This window comes from Stylophora pistillata, chromosome 6 (genome assembly GCF_964205215.1).
Source record: "Stylophora pistillata chromosome 6, jaStyPist1.2, whole genome shotgun sequence".
Lineage (NCBI taxonomy): Eukaryota > Metazoa > Cnidaria > Anthozoa > Scleractinia > Pocilloporidae > Stylophora > Stylophora pistillata.
Window position 1 is genome coordinate 23,825,195 of NC_142524.1, and position 14,925 is coordinate 23,840,119.

At 38.9% G+C, this 14,925-nt stretch overlaps 2 protein-coding genes across 2 annotated transcripts; one reads left to right on the top strand and one right to left on the bottom strand.

Annotated features, from left to right (window-relative positions):
- Positions 1-100: 100 nt before the first annotated feature.
- Positions 101-5,806, top strand: LOC111329838 (uncharacterized). Its single transcript, XM_022934599.2, has 7 exons — positions 101-285; positions 1,134-1,260; positions 1,655-1,933; positions 2,249-2,391; positions 2,822-2,939; positions 3,892-4,179; positions 4,701-5,806. The coding sequence occupies exons 1-7, from the start codon at positions 240-242 to the stop codon at positions 4,903-4,905; spliced, it is 1,206 nt and encodes a 401-aa protein (XP_022790334.1). The 5' UTR covers positions 101-239; the 3' UTR covers positions 4,906-5,806.
- On the bottom strand, positions 5,487-13,513 carry LOC111329837 (uncharacterized). The gene is made up of 7 exons (XM_022934598.2): positions 13,357-13,513; positions 11,517-11,643; positions 10,762-11,028; positions 9,865-9,995; positions 8,912-9,029; positions 7,809-8,099; positions 5,487-6,479 (listed from the first exon to the last, which is right to left on the bottom strand). The coding sequence occupies exons 1-7, from the start codon at positions 13,397-13,399 to the stop codon at positions 6,239-6,241; spliced, it is 1,218 nt and encodes a 405-aa protein (XP_022790333.2). The 5' UTR covers positions 13,400-13,513; the 3' UTR covers positions 5,487-6,238.
- Between the last annotated feature and the right edge of the window lie 1,412 nt (positions 13,514-14,925).

Consider the following 14,925-nt stretch of genomic DNA (forward strand, 5'->3'; position numbering starts at 1 on the left):
AAGAACACGCAATCGTGCAGCTTCTAGAACGTCCCTTGCTGATATTTTGGAAATGCTTTGTGTTCTCTCTTTGAAATTCATTCTGTTACTTTCTAAACAAATCTGCATACATTATTCAGCACCAAACGACATTGCAAGCATAGTTCTCATCATTTTTATCTACTTTCGAACTCGAAAAAGTCGTAACCCGAGGATTTTCAGTGCTAAGTTCAAAATTTGTCGACCAAATTTTCAAGAGGATGAATGACTTTTTGAAAGGAACTTCTTTCGTGATTATAGTGGCAGGTTGGTGTATTATTTCACAGGTATTTTGAGTAAACTTCGCTGAAAGTCATCAGGATGCCAAGTGAAATACAAACAATGACTCACTGCAGTTTAGCTGATGTTAGAAACTTATTGTAATAATGATGAAACCTGTTTATCTATAGTGCTAAGTTAATAACATCAGATTTATCATCGTGTGCGTGGTGTTTCGATTTATATCGCTTTCATAAAAAAAAAAAAAAATTCTAATATTGATAGCAATTCTAAAGAAGAGAAACATTTTCAGGCAATGGTATTATAAAATTTCTCTATCTTGAAATAATGCCGCTATTGATAATGTCAGTACCAAAGTGAATACTCTGAAACACTGATCGCTTGCTTGAAGCGCTAACGTATACGTGCTGAGGCTATTTGATTGATCATACACGCGAGTCAAAACAACAAGAAGATAAATTTTTCTCTCCTCTTTTCAATCGCCTGAGTATATTAACTTGAAGATATTCAAATTTCTTTCAGTTGCTTTTTTTTTACTTGGATTATAATCTTAGACTGGAAGCAGAGTTGGGTAAATAAATTCTCGGTCAAACGCTGCACTTACATCAAAAGTTGTTCTGCATATTGTTAATACAAAAAATAACGTCTTTAAAGCGTTTATCTGTTGCCAAGCAAATGATATTTAAAAAGTTATCACTAAGATACATTCAATTTATATTTGAAAAACTAATAAGAATGACCGTTAATTGGCTCATTTTCGAGCTCCAGCCGCATTAAGTTGTCAGTCCAAAACCATCCAGTAGCTTGCATAATCGCCCTTTGTTTTGTTTACATCATTCAAGTTTTTTCTTGAATTTTTTTTAAAATACCTTTAGTTTTACACATTCAAACAGAGGGCTTAGACATTGGAAAATGTTCTTTAAGCAGTTTTACAAATGGAGGGATGGCCTGTCAACGGGCAATGATGATTGAGCTAAAGCTGGACCCCTCAATGTCTTGCAGGTTAGATACGCTTTAATGCAAACATCCAAGCTCTTATTAAGAGGGAAACATAACTAGAGGCTACCGTTGCTGTAATCGATTGTTTGTTTGCCACAACAACTTTGAAGTAGCCGTCTCCATGTGTCTGACGAAAGGATTTTACTAGTAGTTTTTTGTCATTTCAGTAGGGTCAATGTTATGTTGAGCACTTCTCCGGCATATCCGCTTGCTGTATTTGAATTTTAAGTGCTAAAGAACGCGACACAATGTCTCCGGCCAGGGCTCGAGCCCGGATCACTCGATCCGGAGTCAGGCGCCCTAACCATGAGGCCACTGCGCCTCCCTTGCGTACCAGAGGGAGCTATATATCTTACTGAATGCGCTTCACGAAGTATTCCACCATTTCGTTTCCTAGCCGTGGGCGCAGTGAACTCCAAACATGCGTTCGAAAGCACGTAGATGGTTGCGTAAAAGACGATAGTCTTCTGAAAGACATGGCCGGTCAGATCACCGATTTGATGCTCTTGTATGCGTACAACTGTGGGGACGAAAAAGTGGATACAAGTAATATTGGTTCGTTCTTGTGGCTTATCACAAAATGCGTACCAGAACGTCTGAAGAAAGCTTACGAGTGCTGGAGAGATTTCCACTCCGTGTTTAGTCAATCAAGAAATAACGTTTCTAATGCATGCGGGTAAGTAAGAGAGTAACCACAGGTTGTAAGGTCTCCCTTACTAACTCTACAAGTTCGCCCCCTGAGGTAAAGCAAGTTCGTCCACACCTTATATCTTTGAAAGGTATTTGAGAATCTTCTTTTTTTCCCCAGTGGTTAAGTGGGTGTGAGTCTAACCCAATACGATCCAGCTAGTGAACAGGTTTGCGTAAAAAAATTGATTTATGATATTAGATATAATCGAATGGACTCTTCTTGAAACAGTTGGTGAAACTAGGAAACGCTCTGATGACCAAGCCACCATTTATTGTAACCTTTGTGTCTAATCTTTTGAAGGCCTTACGCTAAAGCAAAAGAGGACTGCAACGAGGTCGCCAGGGCAGCATGTGAAGGACTCTGCGATTACCTGGAAAAAGACAATTACAACCCTTTCTGTGCTCCTGATTTCAAAGACCCGGTTAGCGACACCAACCAGTCAGGTAAGCCTCTGTTTCTATTGATAGAAAACGTTGTCTAAATACTGATAAGAAATTAAGTATGTGACAACTCTTGAAAGATCGGAAAGGTCCAGTTAATGATGATGATGATATTATCGTTATTGTTCTTAAGAAAAAATAGTGGCCACAAAATTTTCATTATTACACGCATTCATTCATTATTCATTCATATTCATTCATATACATATTATTCATTCATATTCATTATTAAACTGATATTATTGTGTATTACAATCCACGTTCATTTATACAGTTTCTCACTACGTTCTCTCGGTCGTACGTTCGCCTTTTCGGCTCATTGATCACAAGTTCTACGTAACCTAATGAGCTGAATTTAAATTTTTTTCCTGGACTGCTTGCTTCCCTTTTCTTTTCTTTTTTTTTTTTTTTTTTTCGCGATCTGATTCCGCAGCTTGCATGGATCTTTACGCTAAACTGGAATGCCCCATCTGGCTCATTTATGAAGAGGCGATGGAATGCGAACATGAAGGGGCTACTAAATTCGCAAATGAAGGTGATCATACCTGTAGGTGAGTTGGGCACTAACAAAGTCACTAATCTGAGGGGGTGAGGGTCGCATTTGCACAATTAGATTCCCTATGAAGAGTCTGTATTTTTAAAAGATGCACTAGAATGGGATTGCAGATCTTTGTGACTTTGAGGATGAGAAAAGTTTGATAATTAAAGATTGTAAGAAGGGAAGATTCGCAGTTGAAAGTTGCTATCGTATTACCAAACGTGGCTAAGATGGGGATATACCTTATAAGTAGAGAATGCGGAAAACACCTGCACGCAGAAAAGCTTCCTTGACTCTTAACATGAAAATCAAATAGTTTCTGAATTCAAAACAATTTTACTTGGAAAAGGAAATTAAATGCTAGCCTAAGTAGTCCTTAAATTAATGAATTCAAAAAGAAGATTCTACAAGGAAGACGAAACCGCCATAACGATTGACCCAGTTATAACAAAAACAAAACGAACAAATTTTCTGCGTGCGATTTTTCGAGACGGGAGAAATTAAGGTATTATGTCAATTGATGTCCATTAAACACATTATTCTCAGGGTCGATCAAGAAAGGAATGTAAACATTTGTATGATCATTAGTTTCCACAGTAAGGTTTTCGCCATTAAGTGGAAAAAGGTTAGGATAGTGACTCATGACCTATGAGAATCCTTACCAAAAAGTTCACTTAGAACAAAGAGTGTACGAAATCTGTGCGCTGATGTATTACCTTGTGGTTTTATCGAGTCATTCTAGGTACCATTTTCTCGGCGTTGTCTTAGAATAATACTGTAGCTCAGTCGATGTAGTCTTGGTAATACTTTCAGCAGACATACCTTGTTCGTTCATGTATGTGCACAATTGTCAAAATTTATGTGAACTTGAGGGGAAAGCCATTTGACCTTGCTAATCAACATTCATTATAAAAATGTTCGTGTATGGGAAAAGAGAGAAAATGCTGATAGTCCTCTTTTTGCAGTAAAGAGAACAAGAGGAAAAGACAATGCCTGGAAAAGAGACTGGGCACTTGCAAGACAACCATGAAAAACATGGATGATACAGTAAAAGCTCTTGAAGCGACTTTGACCAATGAGCGTTTGTTTTGCAACAACGTGAGCTTGGACACGAGTGAGCTGCATCTTAGTGTGCTACCCCTTGTGGACTGTGATGACGAGTTCTTTTACGAGGCAGAAAAATGCGCTGTATCTTTCCGTAATACCTATCAAACTTCAACAGCGGCGGACCGACAGAGCGGAGTAACTTGCAGGTTAGTGTACTAATCACTAGTTACTTTTTCCTCCCTACTTTCAATTGACGTTCATGACAGGCTTAAATAAAATATTTCTCCAACCAACCCACGCTTTCTTTACCATCCTTCCTTAAATCTAAGGAACGTCGAATGTTGCAACATGTTACACATGAAAACTGTATAAAAAGTAGTGAGTGGATAAGGAAACAACATCTCGAACTGCTTAGATTAGGCGTTAGTAATTTACACGAGGCTCAGATCTCGCTAAGGGCCGGTGACCATTTATCAATTGGGGGGCAGGGGGGTGGAGGTCACATTTGTGTCACAATGAAATTTACCTGATCCCCCCATAGGGCTCTGCAGTATTCAATGCTCCCCCTTTCAACTCCGTTGGAGACGACTGATTCTTCTCCGTTCCCCTGGATTTTTTTTTAGCCCCCCAAAAAGTCATCAGACCAACCCCCCCCCCTCCGATTATCATCAGACGATAAATAATGACAGGTTCCTAACTGTTGTACTTCTGTGTTGACCTGTTACAGCGTTTACATGAATGATTATCAGGAAGCCAGAGAGTGTATCAACAAGAATCGAAAAATTCACTGCAATTTCCAACAGGAAGTTCTCGACACCACCGCCATAATAAAGAATCCCTTCTGTTCTCATAGTAACACCAAACATTCAAGTGCATTGCCTCAGTTGATTGTCAGCTTTGCGTCGCTCCTTCTATTTCATTCTGTAAAATAAATGCACCCCTCTGCCTCTCGTTTTATGAAGCTGGGTCAGTGGTTTTTGCACACCCTGCTGAACTTATAGGCAAAGGGAAAGGTGCAACCATTGCACAACTACATAGAATCTAGAACTGCTTCAAGACAGTACGAGATACTAGCCGAAAACGATACAACACAAACTTACGAGGATACAATTTATCTTTTAACAAAAAATAATGGAAAATGTTGCGAAATATTCCGTTTCTTCCCATGCACTCTCTCTGTTTTAATTCGTACGGTTTTCATGTAGGTCCTTAACCGTCCGTAGCGTAAGTCGAAACTTTCGACGCATGATTGATCATTCAGTTTCAGTCATTCGGGTGGAGTTGAGCTTCATTGTTACTAGATACTCGTCGACCTGGGTGCGTGTACGAATATTTTTTGAAACTACGAAGATATTTCCGATTATCTGACTTCTTACTGCTAATATAGAATCCCCTCGAACTATAGAGACCATAGCTTAGATAAATAAGAGTTTTCACTTTGCATAAAGTCTGTCTATTAATATTCTGAGAGAAGTTGTCTCATCAGTGCCACACATTAACTTGACTCCAACAGTTTTGATAAACGGATTTACCTTTAATTGCATTAAATTCCTTGACGGTAAAAAAGAGAGGACCGCTCTGATGACTTTAGGCTTCCGTTAGAGAACATGAGCAAGTAAGCTTCCGAACAGAACAGGAAAAAAAACCAATGCAAGCTCGGAAGAAGTTGTTTTCTTCTTACTTTCATCATTTGCTCTATCAAACGAACATATCCTTTCTTTATCGCTTTATTTTGTCTAACTTAAACTTCCTGTTTTCTTCATTTTTAATCAACTTTGAAGGAATAAATTTTCTGCAACAAGCTCGGAAGAGTTTGTTTTCTTCTTACTTTCATCATTTGCTCTATTAAATAAACATATTATTTCTTTATCGCTTTATTTTATCTAACTTAAACTTCCTGTTTTCTTCATTTTTAATCAACTTTGAAGGAATAAACTGTCTACAGCTGCAACAACTACAGTGACTTGGCATAGTCAAGAACACTTAACATTAGCATTTCTAGAAGTTTCCGCGCGCAAATTTGATTCTCTTCGACCCCCCTCCTCTTCCAACATACTTTCCCATGGGAAGGGGGGGCATGAAGGGGACGCAGTGCTAGAGAAAGAAACATAAAACAAGGTACCGAAATGTTTCTCGACAATAAAATTTCCGAGTTTGACCATCAGGTCGCACGCAAAGAGAGAACAACAAATAAAAACGATATCAGTCAGAAAAGCGACTGTAGCAAATATGGGAGTTGGAGTGAAACCCTGACGGCATAATACTTTACAAAAAGCAATACGATACAGAAATAAAAACTAGGACTTGAGGAACAAAGGCAGACAACATTAAGACAAAGTTTGGTAGCACAGGAGATGCGGCATTACCATGGTCCTTTCCACCAGGTCCGGTTGTAGTTACGCGAAAAGTTGAGTAGAATCCTTGAATCATACCAGCTACGTTTCCATCAAACTTACAAGAGGATGTTTGCACACCACTGGCACAGCTTAACGAGGTGCGGAACTTACTGAGGAAAACAGAAAGAAAGCTATTGGTTATTCGCTCCGACGAAGGGCTAACCCTCGAAACGTCAGCTTTTGTAATCATTACGGTGGCCAATTTACCATTTCAACTTCGTTGATATATCCAAATTATTGGCAAGAATGCTACACAGGACGTTATAATTTGCATACTGCAGCGACAGAAGAGAGACAAACAATAATCTCTTGAAAAACAAAACAAAAAAGAAAGTGAGCATGTAAAGATGAAATAAACAATTTTCAATATAAGAGAAAAATTGAGTTTCCAGATGGGATTTGAACCCACGACCCTCCGTGATCTAGTCGGATGCTCTAACCACTGAGCTACAGGAGACTATGGTGAGCAAGGGTCATTTAGTGGGTCAGTATTGACTGGAACCGCATCACGCGGCTACACAGCCAAACATCAGCTAGCGCATAGAAGCTCACTAACAGCATCACGCTGTCACGGTAAAGCATCACATGCATTAAATGCTCACCATAGAGTGAGTTAAATGCTCATCACATGCTCGCCATAGAGTTTCCTGTAGCCCAGTGGTTAGAGCATCCGACTAGATCACGGAGGGTCGTGGGTTCAAATCCTATCTGGAAACTCGATTTTTCTCTTATATTAAAAATTGTTTATTTCATCTTTACATGCTCACTTTGGGGGCTGGTTGGCTGCATGTGATGCTTTAATGCATGTGATGCTTTAATGTGACAGCGTGATGCTGTTAATCAGCTTCTATGCGCTAGCTGATGTTTGGCTGTGTAGCCACGTGATGCGGTTCCAGTCAATACCCACTAATTGACCCTTGCTCACCATAGAGTCTCCTGTAGCTCAGTGGTTAGAGCATCCGACTAGATCACGGAGGGTCGTGGGTTCAAATCCTATCTCGAAACTCGATTTTTCTCTTATATTAAAAAAAAAAAGGAAACAAAAACAAAAAAAAAAGACAACAGAAAAAAAAAACAAAATTGTACAAAGAGGTTAATGTGTTAAAGAAACTAAGGTGCTGCGTCGGTGGAGGGTGTCACAACATATTTTGGTTTTATCAACTGGGTTAATAAAGCATGGATTTTTTAAAGTTTTTAAACCAAATTTAAAAGAAAGGAATTGTAGCCAAGCCCCAGATGAGGCCATCCCCGCCAAAACTAGTGAAAAAATAATTATGAGGTAATGATCAGTTCCTTACTTTCCTCGAGGTCATGGTCAAATGTCGAAGCACCAGTCTTTAATCAAGACAATTTCAAAATCTGTGATCCCCTGCCCCCCTATCCCAACCCCAACCCACCCGTAGGCTTGCTCTCTCTTCAGACAGTCCCCAACAGTTTACCTGTAAAATTCCCCACCGGTGCCGTTTTGTTCTTTGAACTCCATCCTAACAGGCTTGGCGCATTTCTCCATCTCTGGAAAAAATTTTGATTTGCAAGGGATCATAGGACGAGTCTTGAAATCAAGATCGATGGGGCGTAGATTCATTGCTTCACAAAAGAATCTAGGACCACGGAGCACCGCCATGACGGCCTTCTTTATATCAGCCATGACGCGCTGATTATTTGAGTCGTCTTTACATGTCTGAGATAACTGATCGTCTAGACAAGTTTTCAGCGTGGCGAGTGCAGCCCTATTTTGAAAAAAAGTGCAGAAAATGTTTAGGCAGTGGACTCTATAGTAATCAAAAACCATTCTATCGCAATTCTCGCAGACAATGTGTTGCTCTGATTAAATTCGTTCAAATCCAATCTCAATGATTTCAACACGTCATCACACACTTCTAGACACAGAAACCAAACAACATTAATATTTGTGCAAATAATGTAGACGCTGTACAAAAAAATACTAACAAAGGGAAACTCCAACGTACATAGTGTCGTTTCGTTGGCTAAACAAATGCAATTTTTAAGTTGGGTTACTAATGTTTCTCAATGGTTCTCGACTAAGTCTGAGTTCTCACAACTTTTTAACTTGTCCACACATAAAAACTGTCAATCTCTTTCTAAAATGATCTACTCCTGACTTTCAACTTGCACTGCAAGCTGTGCACAAACGTATATTACTAAAAAAAAAAACAACAACAACAACCCCGATACAAAAACGGTTTCCTATTGGTGCTGGTGGATTGAGAAAATTTGTGTTCTGATTGGTTCACCCGGTGTCAGCAACTTATACACAGTCCCACCTAGTAAGAAAAACACCCCGCCAGCTTTCATTTAGCCAAATTTCTTTTTCGATCCAAAGGTGAACGCTTCCTCAGACATATACTTGATCACAAATACTTGATAACAATAGCAAAAGCCAAATTGTACGGTATGAATGTAACTATGAATTTGAAATCACTTATTATTCCAAACCATTGTTCCTATAATTGAAATTCCATTAGAAATACAAGTGTGAGAGGTAAAGTCCGGAACAAAATAGGAACAACTTTGAACATACCCACAATCAGCTTTGTCGTTCTCCATGATATTCTTCGAAAAATTTCTCTCGCAGTCTAACGCTGTTTTGTATACTGAGTACGAGGTACACGAAAGAGGCTTTGCCAATTCCTGACATCCTGTTAAAAAGTTTGAATCATACTAATAAATAAAATTGTAAACGGGATTAAGGCAACTTCATTTTAAATAAGAAACATTGATAACGGCTGACAGATCTAACGACAGACCAACAGTATGACAAAGAGAGTCAAACCGGCAGACAGATAGACTATGACAGAAGACAGAGAAATAGACAGATAGCCAGGCAGAGACCAACACACAGTCAAACAGACGGATAGACCATGACAGGCAGACAGACAGAGAAGAAGACAGACAGACAGACAATCAAACAGATAATTTGGATATATCAACAAAGTTGAAATGGTAAATTGGCCACCGTAACGAGTACAAAAGCTGACGTTTCGAGCGTTAGCCCTTCGTCGGAGCGCTCCGACGAAGGGCTAACGCTCGAAACTTCAGCTTTTGTACTCGTTACGGTGGCCAATTTACCATTTCAACTTTGTTGATATATCTAAATTATTTCGTTACTCCCACCGACGCAGCCCCAAACAGTTTCTTTCGAAACTATCAGCCTTTAATCAAACAGATAGATAGACTATGACTGGCACAGACAGAGAAAAGATTGACAGACAGACAGACAGTCAGACTGACAGAGACCGGCAGAGTCAGACAGACAGATAGACTATGACAGGCAGACAGGCAGACAGGCACGCAAGCAAACAGGCAGACTGAGAAAAGACATAGAAATAGACAGAGACAGACAGAAAGTCCGACAGAGACCGGCTGACAGTCAAACAGACAGACTATGACAGACAGACTCTTTGACTGTGGGATAGAGAGAGGGATAGACAAATGGACAGAAGATATGATAAAAAAAAAAAGAAAAGTTACTACCGTTCCTGACTATTGGTGGATCACTGTTGTTTGCACAAAATGGATTGTATGTATCTCTTGGAAGTGAGCTACATATCTTGCAATTAGCCATGGCTTTTTCATTTATACATTCCTTCGCCAACGCATATTCTCTGAAAACAGGTTAGAACGAATACAAATAACAAGAACATTACCTTATCTATGAATTTAAAATATTTTTTGATCAATAGAGATTTAAATTTGCACTTCATGAGGTTCATGAGATAAACATTGAATAGTTATTGTTAACAGCAAGTTCAAATCATCACACTGCCTGCATAGTTACTAAATTTAAGAGAAACTTCCAGAATGTGTTGACTGTGCACACCAATTGCTTGGTTCATCTAAGATGGTTAAAAAAAATGATAAATAAAAAGGTTCTTTCTGCAAGTGCCAGGCTAAGAGGATCAAATGGTTAGACATAAATGTCACTTACATGTACCGAAGAGAAATGTCGAGTAAAGGTTACTGAGATGACAAAAATACACCAAAAACAAAAAACAAACAAAAACCTAGTTTTCAACAACTTCGAATTAGATGAGCTTATCCCAACCTCGTTCCCAGGGCCTTTTCCCTTAGTTGGGGGTGGAGTTGGCCTTTTCCCGCCCCACCCCCAACTGAGAGAAAAGGCCCTGGGAACGAGGTTGGAGCTCATGCAACACCAGGTAAATTGTAGTTTATCATAAAAAAATGGTTGCAAGTTGGGAACTCAAAGCAGAGCATTGAAATATAAACATATATACCCTCTCCCCCTTCACCTCTTGGAGGGAGTATTTTGAAAATATTTGCTGAGGGGAGGGGGTCAAGGTCTGCCAATCTGAATTACATGGAAACACAACGCGATACGGAAATTTCTATCGCAATCATTCCAAATCTCACCTGCACAAAGATGGGTCGGATCGATTGGAATTTAACTTCTCTCGAAAATGCTCCCAGCAAAACTCGGTGTCCGTAAATGCTTTATCCGTGCATTGGATTTGTCCGAGAATAATGCTATTGATGGGAGATGGTTGGTAAGTGAGGTCACCGCAATGGTATAGTTGATGAAGAAGTAATAACGTCACAAAGTTAACAGAGCTACTTTTATCCTTCAAGCAAGTTGCAATGTGTTTCCTCAGACAGGATTTTTCCACCTCGTATTCCTCACTGCAGAATAGAAAAGAGCCCAATGTCATAATTCATATTCGACTCTACTCACTGGGAAACGGGTCATTTTTCATCACGGCGGGGGGGGGGGGAGGTTAAGGGACACGGATTTTGGTTGTTGTGTAACAGTTAACAATTATCGGATGAGGTTGAGCACGATAGCGATAATTTTCAAAGCGAAAGTTTGTGTTATCTGCCAAAGCCGAAGGCTGAGGCGGATAACACAAACTGAGGCCTTGATAATCATCGCTATCATGCGAAAACTGAATCCAATCATTGTTTTATGATTCATATTCCTGAGCTGAATTTTTCTTCACTTTTATGACTCTCTTTCTTTATACTGAACCAAGATTTTACAGACGTCTTCGTCGAGCTTAAGCAGACTTTGGACCAGGCCATAAATCAAAACAAAATATAGCAAAATAACTAAAACAAAACAAAACTAAATTTAAAAATATTCCTGGAGGAGGAGCGTTGCAATTTCCTACCTACAAGTCGTTTTCGGGTTTGTCATCAGATTCTTGATCATTTCCCTCTGGCACTGCAGCCCATTAGAGATGAAGTACGTCGTGTTACAGTCTCCTAATGTCGTTGCGCAGCTGACCAATGACAGACCTGAGTAAACGTAATAATAAATTCCTAGTCATCTCGCTGGGAAGATAATACAGATCACCGCTCCCAGTGAGAGAGGCGGTGGCCTTATGTATTTTTTTTCTGCTGGATGAAATAAGAAGAGAACGAGGCTAGAGCCTTATGCGGATTCAAGGAATTCACGACAACGACTGCAACGAGGACCGTGGTAAAGCAAAAAATCTAATGGCAGAATAACAGCTCGGCACATGCGCCCTTTGGACATTTCTTACTTTTCCTTTGTAAAATCAAAACGTTAAATCACCAGTTTTTGCGTGGTCTGAGTGCGGAAACCCCGACTACTGTGTGGCGCAGTAAGGCAAGGCCAAGACATTCAGTCATTTGCGAAATTCTCAATAAGAATAACAAATTAATTTCAACGGCAGCCGTACGCTCCCAGGTTTTTCAATTCCTTGAACACGGTTGAGGAGGCTGTGAAATAATTAGCTGAGTAAAACATTTTCACCAGCTCCTGCTTTTTTTTTTTTTTTTTTTTTTTTTTTTAAATTCTGTCACGCTTTCTTCCTTACTTTGGCGTGACAAAAGTGAGACAGTTGTATAGTCTCAATTTTCATTCGAGGTTGAACAGACAATGGAAAAATCGGAAACTTCATTTACGCCTCATGCCTCTCGAATTCGTTTGTCTTAATTATTTCGCGGTGCTGATCAAAAATTATTCCTCCGTAAATACAGTTAATTCAACTTTAATATGATATTTAAGAACTTCCTGGTGACTGAGTGTCTTCAAAGCTGACTTCTATTCATAAACTTAGCTGCTACAATATAATTTATCAATTGAACACCCGTCGGAAGGTAAAGAAATAATCATTATCATATTTCCTTTTCATAGCAGTTCGCGGTAGTAACTTGTATGGCGTCTTACGACAATATGCAACATATCTATTGCTTTGTAAAATAGTAATAAAAATTTAAATAAAATAAAGACGCGACAAATGGCGCTAAACCATATTGGCGATTCATGGAACTGACGCGTAGCTCTCGCGTGAGTTGAAGAATGTTTCCGTGCCATTTCAAGGGCGACGACTCCATTTCGTTTCCTCAAGCTACCTACTGCGATCTTCCCAGTCACCACACGATCAAAAACTAACTTCCGTTTCAAATGAAAGAAAGGCAGGTTCCCTGGTGGATACAGCGAAAACGACCGCGCTATTCTTTCGCTTTTATAAACACAATTTTTGACCATCGAAGTATCATATTGTTGGTCTAAATATTTGCCTGCGTGAGTTGAATATCTGAGCACAAAAATGTTGACTGCTTGAACTACATTTGAAGTGGAGCTTTAAGCTCGCCACAAGGTAAATCTATTGTCTTGATGAAGATGAAACTGAATAGATAATTTGTTATTCTACGAACCCCGCTTTGTTCGCGCAATTCACTCGAGCGGTGAATATTGAACACAATTTGAAAAATAAACTTCTCGGCCTATCCTCCAGAGATTTTTCTTTCCCTTGGAAAGAAATCGTAACCGTCGCTTCTGTTCATTCCATTCCCTTTTTTTAAGTAGTTAAACTATAAGGAAGCCATCCTCATGAGTTCTGACCAAGGGAATCGGTTAATTTGAAATCAACGTAGCAGAGTGGATGGCTAATCATGAACCTTAAGTCTGTGAAGGCTTACCTAAATGATTTCCGATACAGCTGTAAAATCTTTGGAAATTTGACAGATTTGAAGCCTTACCTGTAGTTAATGAAAGGAAAAGAAACGTAGCTGACGGCGACATATTCTCTCCAAATTTTTCCCCTTGAAGGATGTGGAACTAACACGTACGTGATATCTGAAAAGTTTTTACTTTGATCAAACAAACTGCTAAGACGCTGAAACAATGTAGCGTGACAACTAGGCGTGACCGCCACAAAAAAAAAACAACAAAAAAAAAACAAAAAAAAACAAAAAAAAAATATGAACTGCCTTAAAAAAGGAAAAAAAAAAAAAAAAAAAAAAAAAAAAAAAAAAAAAAAAAATGATGACGCCTGGGCTGGAAGAAGGCCATGCAGAGACTAGTCGAATTTATTTTCTTGCAAGATCGTACGAGTAAAGGCGAGCGAGGGGGACTGAACAAGGTGGGCGAAGATATTCCTACTTTCAGGAGCCTGAAAGCTCCTAGCTCTACCTACTAACCATCTAGACAAACAGTAGGCTCCTAGCTCTACCTACTAACCATCTAGACAAACAATAGGCTCCTAGCTCTACCTACTAACCATCTAGACAAACAATAGACTCCTAGCTCTACCTACTAACCATCTAGACAAACAATAGGCTCCTAGCTCTACCTACTAACGATCTAGACAGACAATCAACTTTGTAGAAAATTTATGCAGCTACAGATAGATAAGGTCAATTTATTTTGGCCCAAGTAAGTATTGGCGGCACCACCTACTAATGATCAAAACAATTAAACTTGTGTCAGGTCACGTGGAACAATACTTTTTTTCGGAAGAATGAAATATTATTTAGAACTAGCTAGGGTGGACAGGCCCACGTATCTACATAAAAGGGAGGATTGTATTATTTATTAAGAAATCCTACTATTCTATTCTGATGACTGACAAATCGCGCGACGCAAGGGATACATACCTTCAATTAAGATAATTGATGATGTGATAACCCATACGTAATCATGATGACATTTCAAAAATTAAAACTTCTATACAGACTTTCTTATTCAAAGATCATTTTAATTAAAGTTCTGTTAAAATAATGTACATAGCCTAAATATTGCGATAAGAATTTTAATTTTTAATCTTTACTTTTAATTTTAATCTTAATCCTTAGTTACGAATTTTTAACTTGTACTTTTATCTATTTGTGTTTTGTTATTGATGTAATTTTTAATCTATAAAGTTTTCGATCGGAAATATTCAATTGTAAAGCACCATGAGCATACGGATATGGCGCTCTAAAAATCCCCATCGTTATCATTGTTATTATGCTCGAATTCCTGCTTTCATTTTACAGTTCATCAGTGGAGCCACACGTCTTTATTATTAGTGTGTAACTTTCACCTGTGACCTTATGCTCTAGAAAAACAGCAGAAAGCTCCCATCAAACTGAGCGAGGGTTCTGTTGAAAGTGTTAGCGAAAAATAATTAATACAAACTTGTGGTGACCTACTTTATGATAGCAGTAAGACATTCGCTAAGCAAAGAGTTGGCTCATTTTACGTTACATTGTCAGTGAACACATCTTCTTTCAATCAATTTTGTTTTTCGAACATTTGCATGAACACAAAAAGCACAATCGCCTAGA